Source organism: Pristis pectinata, chromosome 3, assembly GCF_009764475.1.
Source record: "Pristis pectinata isolate sPriPec2 chromosome 3, sPriPec2.1.pri, whole genome shotgun sequence".
Classification (NCBI taxonomy): domain Eukaryota; kingdom Metazoa; phylum Chordata; class Chondrichthyes; order Rhinopristiformes; family Pristidae; genus Pristis; species Pristis pectinata.
In genome coordinates, this window is record NC_067407.1 from 106,616,938 (window position 1) to 106,632,365 (window position 15,428).

General features: G+C 45.0%; 1 protein-coding gene across 3 annotated transcripts in view; it reads left to right on the plus strand.

Annotated features, from left to right (window-relative positions):
- Nucleotides 1-15,428, plus strand: part of si:ch211-22i13.2 (uncharacterized protein LOC553945 homolog) — a 52,608-nt gene extending 37,180 nt beyond the window's left edge. The window contains exons 1-6 of one of the 3 annotated variants that reach the window (XM_052010885.1): nucleotides 4,312-4,478; nucleotides 5,163-5,247; nucleotides 6,118-6,261; nucleotides 12,932-12,987; nucleotides 13,137-13,210; nucleotides 15,336-15,428. In XM_052010885.1, the coding sequence (XP_051866845.1) occupies nucleotides 4,425-4,478; nucleotides 5,163-5,247; nucleotides 6,118-6,261; nucleotides 12,932-12,987; nucleotides 13,137-13,210; nucleotides 15,336-15,342 (420 nt within the window). In that variant the 5' untranslated portion in view covers nucleotides 4,312-4,424 and the 3' untranslated portion in view covers nucleotides 15,343-15,428. Of the gene's footprint in view, nucleotides 1-4,311; nucleotides 4,479-4,563; nucleotides 4,889-5,162; nucleotides 5,248-6,117; nucleotides 6,262-12,931; nucleotides 12,988-13,136; nucleotides 13,211-15,335 lie in introns of those variants that run through there. The other 2 variants (XM_052010886.1, XM_052010887.1) reach the window with 2 other exon arrangements.

Here is a 15,428-nt window from a genome sequence, read left to right on the forward strand (position 1 = left end):
GGCAGGAGTTTATAAAGGACTGGGAATGGGGCATTGTGGTGTGGGATTTTGGAAGTGGTGGATAAAGTGGATTGAACCTGGATTCAACGGTGTCAGCAAAGGAAGAGGCAAATCAAGGGAATTATGGAAGAGAAATAAGGCTAAGGGATACTGGGGCTGGCAGACAAGGGTGTGGGAACTGGGGGTACTACAGTTGCTTCAACGCCCCATTATGAAACAGTTGCTAGTGCTGGCAAGTGAAGTTGAGAATATGATAAATGGCTTCTTAATAATCACAATGGAGCTGAGTCTTCAGGGGGAAGAGGGTTGGCTGAATCCACATTCAGTGAACCTAATTACATGGGCAGAAAAGGCGATGAGTATCAGATAGCACACCAAATACTTAAAGAGCACCTCCCACCAGGAGATCAAAAGTTCGGATTGTCAGGCAGAAGGCTGGGAACAAATTTTTGAAAGTGTGCAAGACCAATCAGGTTTAACCATTGAGATTGAGTTCCTTTGCAGAAAAAAAAGTGCATTGTGCAATTATGATCTGAGTACTTTTTGTAGACTCATGCATATTCTTTCTTCATTTTCTCTTTCAGTCATCTTGGGCTCAGTCACTAGTTCGTGTTTTTAACTGAAATAGTAATTCAAGTATGTTGCCCAAACTGCTTGATCTTACTAATGTTTTCTATTTTAACATGTTAAACTCTAGGAGTCTATAATCAATCAACACAGTTTGGAGAAGGAATATGGATGGCGAGAGGAGTTTGCACATTGAACAATCATTGAGCAGACTATATATTACTAAGATACTTTTCCATTCAGGCAACTCAATACTAAACAGCATTACCAACACAATAAATTGGTAAATTGGTTTATTATCATCACATGTACCAAGGTACAGTGAAAAATTTTGTTTTGCGTGCCATCCATATGGATCATTTCATCTCATCAGTACATTGACATAGTACAAGGGAAAAACAATAACATAATGTAGAATAAAGTGTTACAGTAAGAGAAAGTGCGGTGCAGGCAAACAATAAGGTGCAAGGACATAATGAGGTAGATGGTGAGGTCAAGAGTCCATTGTGCTAGGGGAGCATTCAATTGTCTTACAACAGTGGGATAAAAGCTGTCCTTGAGCCTGGTGGTATGTGCTTTCAGACTTTTCTATCTTCTGCCCAATGGGAGAGGGGAGGAGAGAGAATGTCCGGGGTAGGTGGGGTCTTTGATTATGTTGGCTGGTTTACTCAGGCAGCGAGAAGTGTAGACAGAGTCCATGGAGGGGAGGTTAGTTTCCATGATTTGCTGGGCTGTGTCCACAACTCTCTACAGTTTCTTGCAGTCTCAGGCAGAGCAGTTGCCATACCAAGCCATGATGCATCCAGATAGAATGCTTTCTATGGTGCATCTATAAAAATTGGTGAGGGTCAAAGGGGACATGACAAATTTCTTCAGCCTCCTGAGGAGGTAGAGGCGCTGGTGAGCTTTGTTGGTCATGGCATCCACATGGTTGGACCAGGACAGGCTATTGATAATGTTCACTCCTTGGAACTTGAAACACTCAACCCTCTGGACCTCAGCACCATTGATGTAAACAGGAGCATGTGCACTACCACCCTTCCTGAAATCAATGATCAGCTATTTTATTTTGCTGACATTGAGAAAAAGGTGATTGTCATAGTACCATGCCACGATAAATTATTTCTGTAAACTATTTATTGAATTAGCATGTGAAAAATGCAAGTTTCCAATATATTAAAAATACTAGATTGTCAAGATAAAAATCCAGAGATTCCTCCATTTATTAAAAAAATACAATTCCTTCTCAATATTCTAAACATCTTAATATTCTATTATATCTTTGGGTTCTGATCTCAGGTATCAGACAACTCTCTAAGCCATGGTTAAACATCCCCAAATTGTTTATTATTGCTGTCATATTTAGATAAGATGAAATAATATTTTGCACCCCAAAAACAAGTGGATAGAATGTTCTTCTAATGTTTATTTACTCATGCCTTTTTCAATAATCTATTTGTTCTGTTTTAAAAGAGGCATAGCATTATAGTTAAAGAGGCATATGCACTAGGCTTTAAATATTACTATCATTTTTCACATGCCATTGTGTGAACATAATTTGGTAATGATATAATGGTAGACAATTCTGTCTTTGGCTTTTGCTGCAAGCTCCAATTGTTAAAAGTGCTCTGCATCTGGAACTGTTAACATTCTATGGCTTAGAAATCCTCTTGGTTAACCTCTGGCTCTTTATTCTTGTGGATTCCAATCCATACTTGCCTAGGGAGCCTTTCCTTGGGTATTCTCAAGATTAGACTAATTTAGGTCCATTTACTTTCCCAAACTATAGAGTAAATGGGCTGTAAATAAAATAGAAAATGATGGAAATACTCAGTTGATAAGGCATCAAATGTGGAGAGAAAAACAGAGTTATCATTTCAGGTCGATGACCTTTCATCAGAACTGAGAAAAGTTAGAAATCAAACATTTCCAGTTGCAGACAAGGAGAAGCGGTGGAAAGAACAAAATGAATGTTTGAGATGGAGAATCTAGGGTCTTAGAAGTACACTTCCTTATGTCATATTTTTCATATTTTATTTTGTTAAACTTCTGAAGTTGTTGAATTTCTTATGGACAAGCTTGATGGCTTTGTTTTTTCAATCAATTTTCACTTTGACAGGTGCAGTTAAATGGTTCATCCTCTTTATTGATACCAGCTTTGACAGCTGACTTACATTCTCTGTCATCTTTCGCCACAACGCCAATGAATAATCAGAAGTTGTCACCTTCCAGCTGTATTAATTTATCTGAATTTACATTTACTTTTGCAACCTGCATTTTTGCATCTTTGACGCATAACCATCTTCCTAGAGTTTTATTATGCATTTGACAAGCCAGAAGGAACAGAACATTACGTACATTTAAGCCGGTTTTCATCTTTATCTATTGTCTATATAGCAAGAGATAATAAATAATTCACAATTAATATGTCATTTTTAATTGTAGCTTTCTATTTAATTCATTCATTCTTGTCTGGTTGCCTTATTGTCTTCAGATTTCAATCAATCATTCTACCTTTGAATAGCGCAGAAAAATGAGCTTGAAATACCATGCATAAATGGAGCGGTTCTGTCAAAAGCTCATTGTTCCTGAAACACTTAATTCAATGCAAATGTTGACTGACCTGCTGAATACTTCCAACATTTTCTGTTTTTCATTTCGTTTGCTCGTCGCCGTCTAATCCCTCACATACATTTTTCTGCCTTGCCCTCCCTCATTGGCACCCTCTAAAATGCATGAATAGATAAACCTCATGGCATTGCCTTGTTCATAAACTGTACGTGTCTTCATTTTAACATCATTGTGCCTTCCAAAGGATGACAACGGCTAAGAAGTTGGTAGAACAATGCTATTCAAAAACAAAGTTAAAGAGGGATGCCATGAAGATCAGCTCTCATTCATCTCCACCAACTCCAGGGTTTTAATTTTACCATAAATGTGCTCAAACTTCCAATTATTTAGATTTTTTTTGTATAAGCAGTTTTTAAACACAGCTCCATTCAGTGCAAAATGTAATTTGTTCTCCCAGCCATAAACTCCTTCCCAAAAATAAATACTTCTCTGAATGTCTGGTGATTACCCTCAAGATCAATGAAATTAATATCTCTCTGCAAGAATAATAAACAACTGACATTTTATTTAAAAGGAAATACATTCTGCCATTTGCTCAAATTGCGAATGGTATGTGCATTGAGTTCATTGCTGCGTAGAATGGCAGATCTTTTCCAAAGACATACTTGGAGTATTGTGTTCAGTTCTAGTCACCTCATTATAGGAAGGATGTGGAAGCTTTAGAGAGGGTGCAGAGGAGATTTACCAGGATGCTGCCTGGATTGGAGAGCATGTCTTATGAGGATAGGCTGAGTGAGTGAGGGCTTTTCTCTTTGGAGCGAAGGAGGATGAGAGGTGACCTGGTAGAGGTGTACAAGATGATAAGAGGCACAGATCGAGTGGAGCGGCAGAGACTTTTTCCCAGGGTGACAATGGCTAACGCAAGGGGGCATAATTTTAAGGTGATTGGAGGAAGGTGTAAGGGGGATGTCAGGGGTAGGTTTTCTACACAGAGAGTGGTAGGTGCTTGAAACGCACTGCCGACAGAGGTGGTGGAGGCAGATACATTTAGGGACATTTAAGACTTTTAGATTGGTACATGAATGATAGAGAAATGGAGGACTATGTGGGAAGGAAGGGTTAGATAAATCTTAGAGCAGGATAAAATGTCGGCACAACATTGTGGGCTGAAGGGTCTGTGCTGTAATGTTCCATGAGACCACTGGCGTTCAGCTGCGCCGGTTTGAGTCGGCGGCTCCCTGCCGCTCCCGGGTGATTGACAGGCGGCGCCGCCCGGCGCGCGGTGCATGGCGGGGCGCGCCGAGGCTCGGGGACTGGCGGCCGGAGAGCCGCGGCGGCTGGTAGGAGGGGACCGGCGGGGCGGGGTGAAACCGGGCAACCAACGACCGGGGCGAGCGGGAGGGGGGGGGGACACCCGTTCGGGATGTGCAGCAGGAGTCGGGGCGGGGAACCGCGGTGCTTCCTCGGATCCCTTCGCCGTCTAGGCGCCGAGACGGCGGATCCGATTCTGTGCTGCCCGGGTGCGCTGGGTCCGCTGTAGGCCCGAGCCCCGGCCTCTGGTGCGGTCCGGTCCCGGTAGGGCCGCTGGCCGAGGTGGAGGTCTGATGGCACCTTGCCCGGAAGGCCGAAGGGTCCCACCCACCCCACTCCACTCATTCATTCAGTTTGCTTCCCAACCCCAACAACGCCCACCTCCAGTTGACCGGTCAGTGACACTGGGATCTTGCTGTGTCAACAACATCCACTGTCGGTAAAGTACACTGAAACCGTGTTATAAAAACACATCCTCGCAGTGTAGTAATCGTAATCATACTTGAAATAAAGAAACTAGTTTCTTTATTTCAAATGATCTTGGCCCTGTTGAAGTGATCGATTTAGTCTGTTTCATGGGCTACTTAATGACTGAAATCCACACACAATTCTGCTTCGTACACCAACTGTAATTGTACAAGCGCGTTTTGCATTCAGCTTACGAAGTTGCAAGTTATTTGAAGATTTTTTTTAATGGAGTGTAAATTCTGCAGGTTATCATGGAAGATCGGGTGGAGAGGGGCAGAAAGATAAGGCAAAACCCAAGCACATCTTCGGTGGAACAGAAAAGAGAGACAGGTACTATTTTATTCTGTTAGTAGTTAATAACTGTGACTACCTAAAGAAAAGTGGAATTCTTTGAACCATTTACTGTGTAATTTCATGACGACCCACTTAAATAAAATGACAGACCCACTTAAATTTAAAAAAAGGAGCTTGTGGTGTCAAGATCTTGAAGCTGAACAACTTGGCTTTGGAGAATTCCCTCTAATTTGTTCCCAGGAACCTCCACCAGCTTTTGGAGTTTTGCTTGCTAAAATATATGAACAGGTATAAACTCAATAATCCTTTCTCCCATTCGGCAACAACGTAACTGAAATAAAAACAGAAAAGTACTCAAAACTCAACAGAGAAAACAGTATCTGTAGAAGGAGCAAAACTGTTAACATTTCAGGTTGATGAGCTTTCATCTGAAAATGAAACCTACCACTTGACCAATCTTTTTGCCTTGTTTCCTGATATCTCATTACGTGGGTTGTCATCAATTGTTTGATTATGGTCTTATGAAGCATTTAGAGCTTTTTGTCAGTTCAAAGGTATTTTGACAAAAATTGTTGATATTTCAACAATGATGATGCACAACCTTTACTTCATGCGTGTTGCATTGCTTATACAGTAGCTCATTATATTCTACGATATTGCGTCAGGTTGTTCTGGACACCTCCTGAGATAATTGGTCTCAGTTAGTTATGTATTAATGGGAGTAGATGGTGGTATGGTTTGGCAATAATATCCAGTCATGAGGTTAAAATAAAATGTAGGAGCACTTAGAAACTAAATGGCCAATGATTCTAACTATTCAGATGATAATACAAAGAAAGAGGCTGATTAATTTTGTTCATAAAATGATATCCACTGTTCCAAATATGCTAATTATGTTTTATGAAGGAAAAGATAAAAGAAAAAGGAAACGGAGTAGAAGTAGATCTTCTTCCCTGACTTCAACTTCATCATCATCATCATCATCAAATTCATCATCTTCGTCATCGTCCTCATCATCTTCAAGAAGTCGAAACAGATCGAGCAGCAGAGGTGAATATTTAAAACATTGTTACTGGCTAAAATGTATTTAGATGCATCCCCACAGTAACCCTGAGCTCGCCCTTTCTCCTGCCCGGCCACACCCTGCACCACCACCTCCCCGCCCCTGCAACAAAACTATCTTCTTTTCTCCTTCACAGTTTAGACAAAGGGTCCGTGACTTGAAATGTTAATTTTATTTCTTTTTCCAAAGTGCTGCCTGACCTGCTGAGTCTTTCCAGTGCATTTTTTGTTTTCAAATCTGTAGCTGCTCTCCCATTCGTTAAGATCAAGACAGAGCTTTTAAACCATCTCTGCTGTGTTGTCTTTATTTCCCTTAATCTGCAAAAATTGTTTTGATTTAGGTCTTTAATTTACTTTTGGTTACTGAGCATCCATTGCCCTCTGACTCAGTCTCACAACCCCTTTAGTAAAGACATTTCTCTTTATCTCAGTTTTAAATAGATGACTTGTTATCCTGAGACCATATTTCACTGGTAATATCATGGTAAACCTCCCCTTTTCTAATGCCTTTTACATCTTTTCTCACTGTGGTGCCCAGGATTGTACAAAGTACTCCAGTTGATAATTAGCCTGTGAGATTCTTTGCTTTTATATTCTATTTTCTGCTTATAAACCCCAAGAACCAAAACATTGTTTTCACCATGTTTAAAAGTATCAGGAAATATTGAAAAAGATTTATACACATGGATACTAATGCCATTTTGCTCATTTGCAATGTTCAATATCATGCCAAATATTTTATAAAATAAACATTATATTAGCTAAACATAAAACTTCAGATGGTAAGTTTGTTTTTTATTGATGTGTTTTTATGCAATATTACTAGAACAGTTGCAAGTGGATTTAATTTTTTATTCATTCAATCAAGACGACTCTGTTAAAAACTGAGACCTGTTCAGGATTGAAATATGAAGGTGAAGAAAATCCTTATTTTGGGTTTAAACTGCTTTTTCCATCAAAGCAAAGTGATGACCCTGTTCGTTTGTGATCATCTTATGTTGAGAATGATTAGAATGCTTAGATACTGCCACTGCAAGCAGAGGAGGGACAGTATTCAAATTGATAGGTTGTAGCTGAATGAGACACGTTGCTGAAAGGAAAACTCGGAGATGTGGTGGCTGAACTGGAGCACACTTTACTGAGACAAGCAGAAACGCGTGCATGCGCAAAAGTACCCGAGAGCCTCTCTGGTGGACGTGATGTAAGGTTCCTGCCGGAAGGCCCGCCCCATGGTTAGTCTACGACGCGCTCCTGTGCATCTACCCGCAGCAGTTCCAGCCCCGTGAGTATGGGCCGCTACACCACCACCACCAACCCCCCCCCCCCACCCGAAAACATCCATCGGGGGCGTGGGACCCCCCAGTCTATGTGTCCCTCTTGGGTGGCTTGCCCCGCCGGCGCAGTGAGGGTACCTTCACCAGCTGCTCAATGTCTAAATGCGCCAGTTTGAGGCGGTCCACTGTGAAAGTCTCCTCGTGGCCACCCACCTCCACGACACGTAGATCCGTTGTGCCAGATCACCTTGAAGGGTCCTTCGTGCGGCCTCTGCAGAGGTGACTTGTACATGCCCCTGCAAATGAAAATGTACTCACAGTCCCGGAGGTACCTAGTGCCATGTCTGGAGGTCGGAACCAGTGCCAGGGTCCCTACCTTGTCCCGCAGCCTCGTCAGCACTTCTGCCGGCGTCCCTGCTGGACCTTGGGGCTCTGGCACGAACTTGCCCGGGACCGTCAGGGGAGTACCGTGGACCAAGTCCGCCGAGGAGGTGCCCAGATCCAGCAGGGGAGCTCATCTGTCCAGTTGGGCCCTCTGAGGCGCGCCATCAGGGCTGACTTGAGGTGCCTGTGGAACCGCTCGACCAAGCTGTTGGACTGTGGGTGGTACGCCATGGTGTGATGTAACCAGATGCCCAGGAGCTGCACCAGTGTTGTCCACAAACCTGACGTGAACTGTGCCCCTCTGTTGGAAGTGATGTCCGCTGGGAGTCCAAACCTGGCGATCCAGTTTGCGATGAGCGTCCTGGCGCAGGACTAGGTGGACGTGTCCTGCTAGCGGCATAGCCTCCGGCCATCTGGTGAACCTGTCGACCATGGTAAAGATATACCTGGCGCCCCAGGAGATGGGCAGGGAGCCGACGATGTCCACATGGATGTGCTGAAACCTCCCGAGCGTCAGCTGGAATTGCTGGAGGGGGGCCTTCACATGCCGCTGGACTTTGGCAGTCTGGCAGTGTACGCAGGTCCTGGCCCAGTGTCTGACCTGCTTGCACAAACTGTGCCAAACAAATTTGTCCGCTACCAATTTGATAGACGCCCAGATGGACGGGTGGGCCAGGCCGTGTAGCGTGTCGAACACCTGTCGCCTCCATGCTGCCGGTACCACAGGCCGAGGTCTGCTGGTAGACGTATTGCACAGGAGCCGAACCGCTGTCGGGCTGACGGGGACGTCCTCCATTGGAGTCCCGAAAACGGCGGTGCGGTAGGCTGGGATCTCGGTGTCCGCCTGTTGCGCCTGCGCCAGCGCTGCGTAGTCGATCCCTGGGGCTGAGGTGGTCACTGAGTGGATGTGGGGGCAGGATAACGTGTCGGCGACCGCGTTGTTCTTCCCTGTAATGTGGCAGACATCTGTGGTGAACTCCGAAATAAACGAGAGGTGCCCCTGCTGCCGAGCCGACCGTGGGTCCGATACCTTTGCAAGGGCGAAGGTGAGGGGCTTGTGGTCTGTATACACAGTGAAATCCCTTCCTTCGAGGAAATACCGGAAGTGCTGGATAGCCAGGTAGAGCGCTAGCAACCCCCTGTGAAAGTGCTGTACTTAATGTCCAGCGGTCGCAGGTGTCGGCTGAAAAAGGCGAGCAGTCGCCACTGGCCCTCGATGAGGCTGCTCCAGGACTCCGCCGACCGCCGTGTCGGAAGCGTCGACTGTGAGCGCCATGGGTACATCGACTCTTGGGTGTACTAGGAGGGCCGCCTTCGCCAACTCCTCTTTGGCCCGCTCGAAAGCCTCCATGCCACCTCTTTGGCCTCGCCGACCATCAGACCGAACAAGGGTCTTATGATGCATGCTGCCACCGACACAAACCGATGGTAGAAATTTACCATCCCCACGAACTTGCAGGCCCTTGACCGTGCTGGGTTTGGGAAACTGGCAGATGGCCTGGACCTTGTCCGGCAGAGGGGCGGCTCCATGCTGGTTGACCCTGTGGCCCAAGAAGTCGATCTCTGTCAGCCCGAACTGGCATTTCGCCGGGTTGATTGCCAGTCAGTGGTCACTTAGGCACTGGCAGAGTTGGCGCAAATGTGCCACGTGCTCTTTGCGTGACTTGCTGGCCACCAGGGTATCGTCTAGGTAGATGAAGACGAATCCAGGCCTCGGCGCACCGAGTCCATAAGCCTCTGGAAAGTCTGGGCGGTGTTCTTGAGGCCGAAAGGCATCCTTAGGAATTCAAACAACCCGAAGGGGGTGCTGAGGGTTGTCTTGGGCACATCGTTGGGGTGCACGGGGATCTGATGGTACCCCCAGGACCAGATCGATTTTTGAAAATATGGTCGCCCCGTGGAGGTTCGCCTTGAAATCCTGGATGTGGGGCACCGGTATCGGTCGGCGGTTGTGGCATCACTGAGTCTTCTGTAGTCCCCGCAGGGCCTCCAACCTCCTGCGGACTTGGGCACCATGTGCAGCGGAGATGCCCAAGGGCTGTCCGAGCAGCGGGTGATCCCCATCTCCTCCATCTTCCGGAACTGCTCCTTGGCGAGATGGAGCTTGTCAGGTGGGAGCCTAGGGGCTCAAGCGTGCAGCGGTGGTCCTCGTGTGGGGATGTGGTGCTGTATGCCGTGCTTGGGACCAGTAGTGGAGAACTGTGGGGTGATGATGGAGGGGAACTCCGCCAGCACCCTGGCGAACTCGTCACCCGAGAGTGTGGCGGAGTCTAGGTGGAAGGCCGGGAACTGGGCTTCTCCGAGCTGGAAGGTCTGGAACGTCTCGGTGTGGACCAAACGCCGGCCCTTCAGGTCAAACAGAAGACGGTTGGCCCGTAGGAAATCCGCCCCAGTAATGGCTGTGTCGCCGCTGCTACCGTGAAGGTCCAGGTAAAACAGCTGGGCCCAAAACGCAGCGGGATGGTGTGCGAGCCGTATGTCCGAATGGTGGTGCCGTTCACAGCGGTGAGGTCAGGGCCTGGGGCCACGTTACGGGTGTCCATGTTTGAGGGGGGAAGGATGCTGATTTCAGCCCCGGTGTCCACCAGGAAGCGTCGCCTGGAGTGTCGGTCCCAAAGGAACAGGAGGCCGTCGTGATGGCCAGCTGTCGAAGCCACTAGCGACAGCCGGCCCCGGCGTTTCCCGGAAAGGCATACGGTGGACGGCAGCGGTGCGCGTTTGACCCCCATCTCTGATGATAAAAGCACCATTGATCCGAACCCTCATCCTTGTCCCCTGTGGGTCTCAGTGGCTTCGGGTGTGGGGTCTTGGCCTTGGGCTGTGCAGTCGTGGTTTAGGCAGATGGAAGCCACTCCCTGCTGCTTACTCTGCCACAAAATGTCCGCCCTGGCCGCAAGGTCTGCGCGGGTCGCTGAAATCTTCACCCGCGAGGAGGAGGCGAATGTCCTCCGGCAGTTGCTCGAGGAACAACTGCTCGAATAAAGGCACAGTTTACGGCCATCCATGAGCGCCAGCATATCGGCCATCAGATGGCTTGTGGTCGCCCAGGCCATCCATGTGCAGAAGCCGTGCGGCTCGTTCGCGGCGGGAGAGTCCGAAAGTGCGGATGAGGAGCGCCTTGATCTTAGCGTACCTGTCCTCCGTTGGTGGCTGGTGCAGGAAGTCAATGATCTGGCCTGCCATGTCCTGGTCAAGCATGCTGACCACGTAGTAATACCACGTGGCGTCGGCTGTAATGCCTTTGATATTGAACTGGGCCTCAGCCTGCTCGAACCAAACGTGGGCTGAGCGGCCCAGAAGTCGGGAGCTTGAGTGAGACTGCGTTGGAGTTCATGTCGCGGGTTGCAGATGCTGTCTGGAAGTGTCGGGGTCACCAAGTGTAGCCGAACACGACGCATTGCTGAAAGGAAAACTCAGAGACGTGGTGGCTGAACTGGAGCACACTTTACTGAGACATGCAGAAACGCGTGCGTGTGCAAAAGTACCTGAGAGCCTCTCTGGTGGACGTGACGTAAGGTTGCTGCCGGAAGGCCTGCCCCACGGTTAGTCTACGACACGCCCCCACGCGTCCGCCCGCGGCTGCCAATGGTGGTTCGAGCCCTGTGAGTACAGGCCGCTACAAGGTTTTATTTTTATCATGCACGAGTTATACGTACAAGTGACCATCGAAACGAATCTGACCATTTGGCTCCAGTCTGTATCCTCTCCCTCTTGCAGCTTAGTGGCCTTCTTCCTTTTCATCCTTATTACCTCTGAATACTTCTGCAAACAATAGTGAGAGGAAGTGCTGCAGCAGGTAAAAGTGTAAATTAAAAGAGTAGAGATCTTGAAAAGGTGGGGTGAAAGGAAAAGAGTATAAGAAGCTAAGATGGAAGAGAAGGTGTCTTTTATAGACCTGTAAAAGTATAATTTCATCCCCAGCAGCAGCGTAACAGAGGATTCTCTGATCTACGGGCTGTTCCCGGGGACACACACACAGACGGACATCAACTGCTGCTGGAAGGTCATCAACTCGGTGAAAGACGCCCTTTGGTCTGCCCGAAAATTGTTGGTCTCCCAGCACTGCGAGATATCCGTAGGGGAATGCTGCCGACTGGCACATTCCAGGCTGCAGGAGTACGTGCTGAGGGACGCACTGAAGCTGGGTGCAGCCAGCGCGAGGGCTCGGTGGGGAAGGACGACAGTTTAGGATTCTTCTGCCGCAGGAGAAGGAGGGGCGGGGTAAGGCGAGGAAGCCACTCAACTGTTGTAAATATGGGATTGGGGTATCACCCCAGGGAGCCACACGTGTGGCATCGGTGCTGTGTTTTTTTTTATATATAAAAAGGTAACACTAAGAATTGAACTGTACATGAATGTAAAGGTTTGAACAGTTTTATTATTGTATATAGCTTTTATTATGAATAAAAGTTTATTTTGATTAAAAAGAAGTATAATTCAAAAGAAAAATAAAATGATTTTTGATGTTACTTTTGAGGATTATTGTAAAAATATTGCACTTAGCTTAAAGGTTTAGCTAGATTGCACTGAAAATAACACGTTCATAAAACCAACCTCCCTGACAGGATGTGTATTCTGTGCTGCATCTGGATTCTGCTTATTAATGTTCTGTGATATAATTGTACAAAATTTAACCATAGATCTCTGAATATGATTTAGCAAAAATGCACATTTGTCCACACTTCTGCATGCTTTCCTCCAAAGATGTTCTGTGGAGCATTTGATCAGAAATCAAAATGTTTAAAGAAGTATTTTATTATTTTTGGTTGATGCTTATATTAATATTCTCTCCAGAAACTTAGTTTGGTATGTTTGTAAATGATTTTTTTAATGGTTTGAAAGAAATGGGAAAACAATTAAAAGTTCATAAATCCTGTATTGAAACAAGGAAAAAAACACATTATTTCAACGGTCTTCTTCTAAGAGGGTGGTGTGTTTAAAATATTGAGCAAACTTTGCCACACATTACTTGGTGCCTGATCCTGTAATTACTTTGACAGAATCCCAGAAAAAGTCAAAAATAAAAAAGAAGAAGAAAGAAAAGCAGCATAAAAGGGTGAAGATTTTTACTTTTCATTTTAAGATATTTACAAAAAAATGATGTACAAGGAAAATACAATATTTTGACATAACTGCTGATAGTCTGTTAATCAATCCATTAACAAAAAACATTTCTAATGTTATTTATAATTTACTTCTCTTTAGAGAGGCAAAAAGGAGAAAAAGAAAAGCAAAAGAAGAAAAAGAATGCATGTTCAGGGCCTGTTCAGATTTCTAAGGTAATTCAACATCCTGTTAATAAATTCAAAATATTTTGAATAAAGCCATAACAGCCAATTCACTTTTTTAAAGTAGAGTACTGGTAAGATATTAACACTCTTGCATAATTTCCAGTAACAAGCCACACCACATGTTAAAGCAGTTAATAAACTTATGTGCACATTGATTTAAAATAAAATGTACTACCATATCTTCGATTGTTTACTAATGACCTGTCGGATGTCACAGATTTAACAAGCAATGCAGAAAATTTCCCAACGTATTTGTAAATCATAATGGTAGGCATGGTCCCAGCAAAGAGATGCATCCTTGAAATGCCAGCTTATACCATTCTGTAACTGTTCCTGGTTAGAAAAGAAATACCGTTTTTGTGCGTGTGCATAGGATTCTTTATGTTATTTAGAACGTAACATTTGTTCAGATTTACAATGACTAAATTGAGTTTGACTGGATGATACTGACGTTTCTGCTGATGATTTGAAGATAAAATACTGTGTTTCTATCCCTTGTTTGTAACAGTAACAAATTAACTTTGTTCCACATTAGTAAATTATAAGTAAAGCCTTTTTTATTGGATGATGATAAGGGAGCATTATCTAAAAATTAGAACCATGGCCTTTCAGGGGTGAAGTTGGAATTACTGCCACCTGCAGAGGATAGTAGAAATGGTTTGGAACTTTTCCATAAATGACTTTTGATGTTAGGTCAGTTAATTTTGATTTGAGATTGATAATTAAAAATCTAAAAAAAAAACGTCAAGTGATATTGGTGGAAAGATGGGTATATGAGTTTGGGTTACAGATCAGTCCTAATCTCGTTGAATGATGGAACAGACTTAAAGAACTAAAGGAAAGAAAAATTTACTGCCTTGTATGTAGCCCCAAATCCAGAACCGTGTAGATGACATGTAACTGCCCCCTGATACATACTTGCAAGCCATTTGGTTCCAACAGACCGTTGTATATTAGTACCCAGCTGTTTAAGAAGGCACTGCACTGCTATTTTAGGGATGGGAAATAAATTCTGGGCTTATCAGCTTGTCTGTAATCAAATAAAAGGTTCAATCATTTTTGAGGCAATCCAGGGATATGAAGAGTAGATCAGTCATGAAATGCCTGATGGAAATTGAGAAAACTGTAGATGCTGGAAATCTAAGAAGAACACAAAATGCTGGAAATTTAAAACAAAAATACAAACTGCTGGAAATACTCAAGTGCACCTTTGGGAAGAGAAATAGTTAAGGGCACTTTGTTGGAACTAGGAAGGTGAGAAAGAAGCTCATTAAGCTGCAGGGAGGGTGGAGGAGGGTCAATGTCTCTGATAGGGTAAAACCAGGGTGATCATATGGATGAGCTGTAGACAAGGTTATTTGGTTAGAGAGTGAGAAGATGGACAAAAGAATGTATGTGTTGTGAAGGAAGACGTGCCCAGCAGATTAGGCTGGGCAAGTCCTCCACTCCTAGAGAGATGGAAAAAAACACAAGCTAAGGCCAATATCACAGGTGGATGACTGATCCAGACAGCAAAATCAGGTGTTGTCGAATTCAATATCAAGTCCAGAATGCTGCAATGTGCCCAGATGGAAGATGAGGTGCTGTTCCTCTACATTGGATCTCATTATAACAGTGCAGGAGGACACAGACCATGGGTCCGAGTGGAATGGAGAATTAAAGTGGCAGGCAACCGGAAGTTCAGGGTTACCCCTGCAGACTGAGTACAGGTGTTCTACAAAGCAGGCACCCAATTTATGTTTGGTTTCTGCATTGTAGGGGAGATCACATTGTGAACACTGAATGCAGTACAGTGGATTGAGAAGTGCAAGGGAATCACTGGAAAGACTGTTTGGTCCCTGGATGGTGGGAAGGGAAGAGGTGAAAGGACAACTGTTGCATCACCTCTGGTGACAAGGGAAAGTGCCATAAGAAAGGGGGTGGTTAGTGGGAACAGAAGAGTGGACCAGAGAGTCATAAAACTAAACTCTCAAAATTTGTAGCCTGTTGAAGATTCAAAAGGAAGAATTCCAACAATTTGCAGATCTATCTATGAGCACCAGAGGGCAATCTGTGCTTGGTGTTATTTTTACAGCCTATGGATTTGTGGTTATGAAATATGTTCTCATTGCAGTTTCTGAAAGATCGAGACAAAAGTGATAAATATAGTACGATTACAGGAAAGAAAATAAAAAATGAAAGTTAAAAGACCAGAGGCGATAAAGAG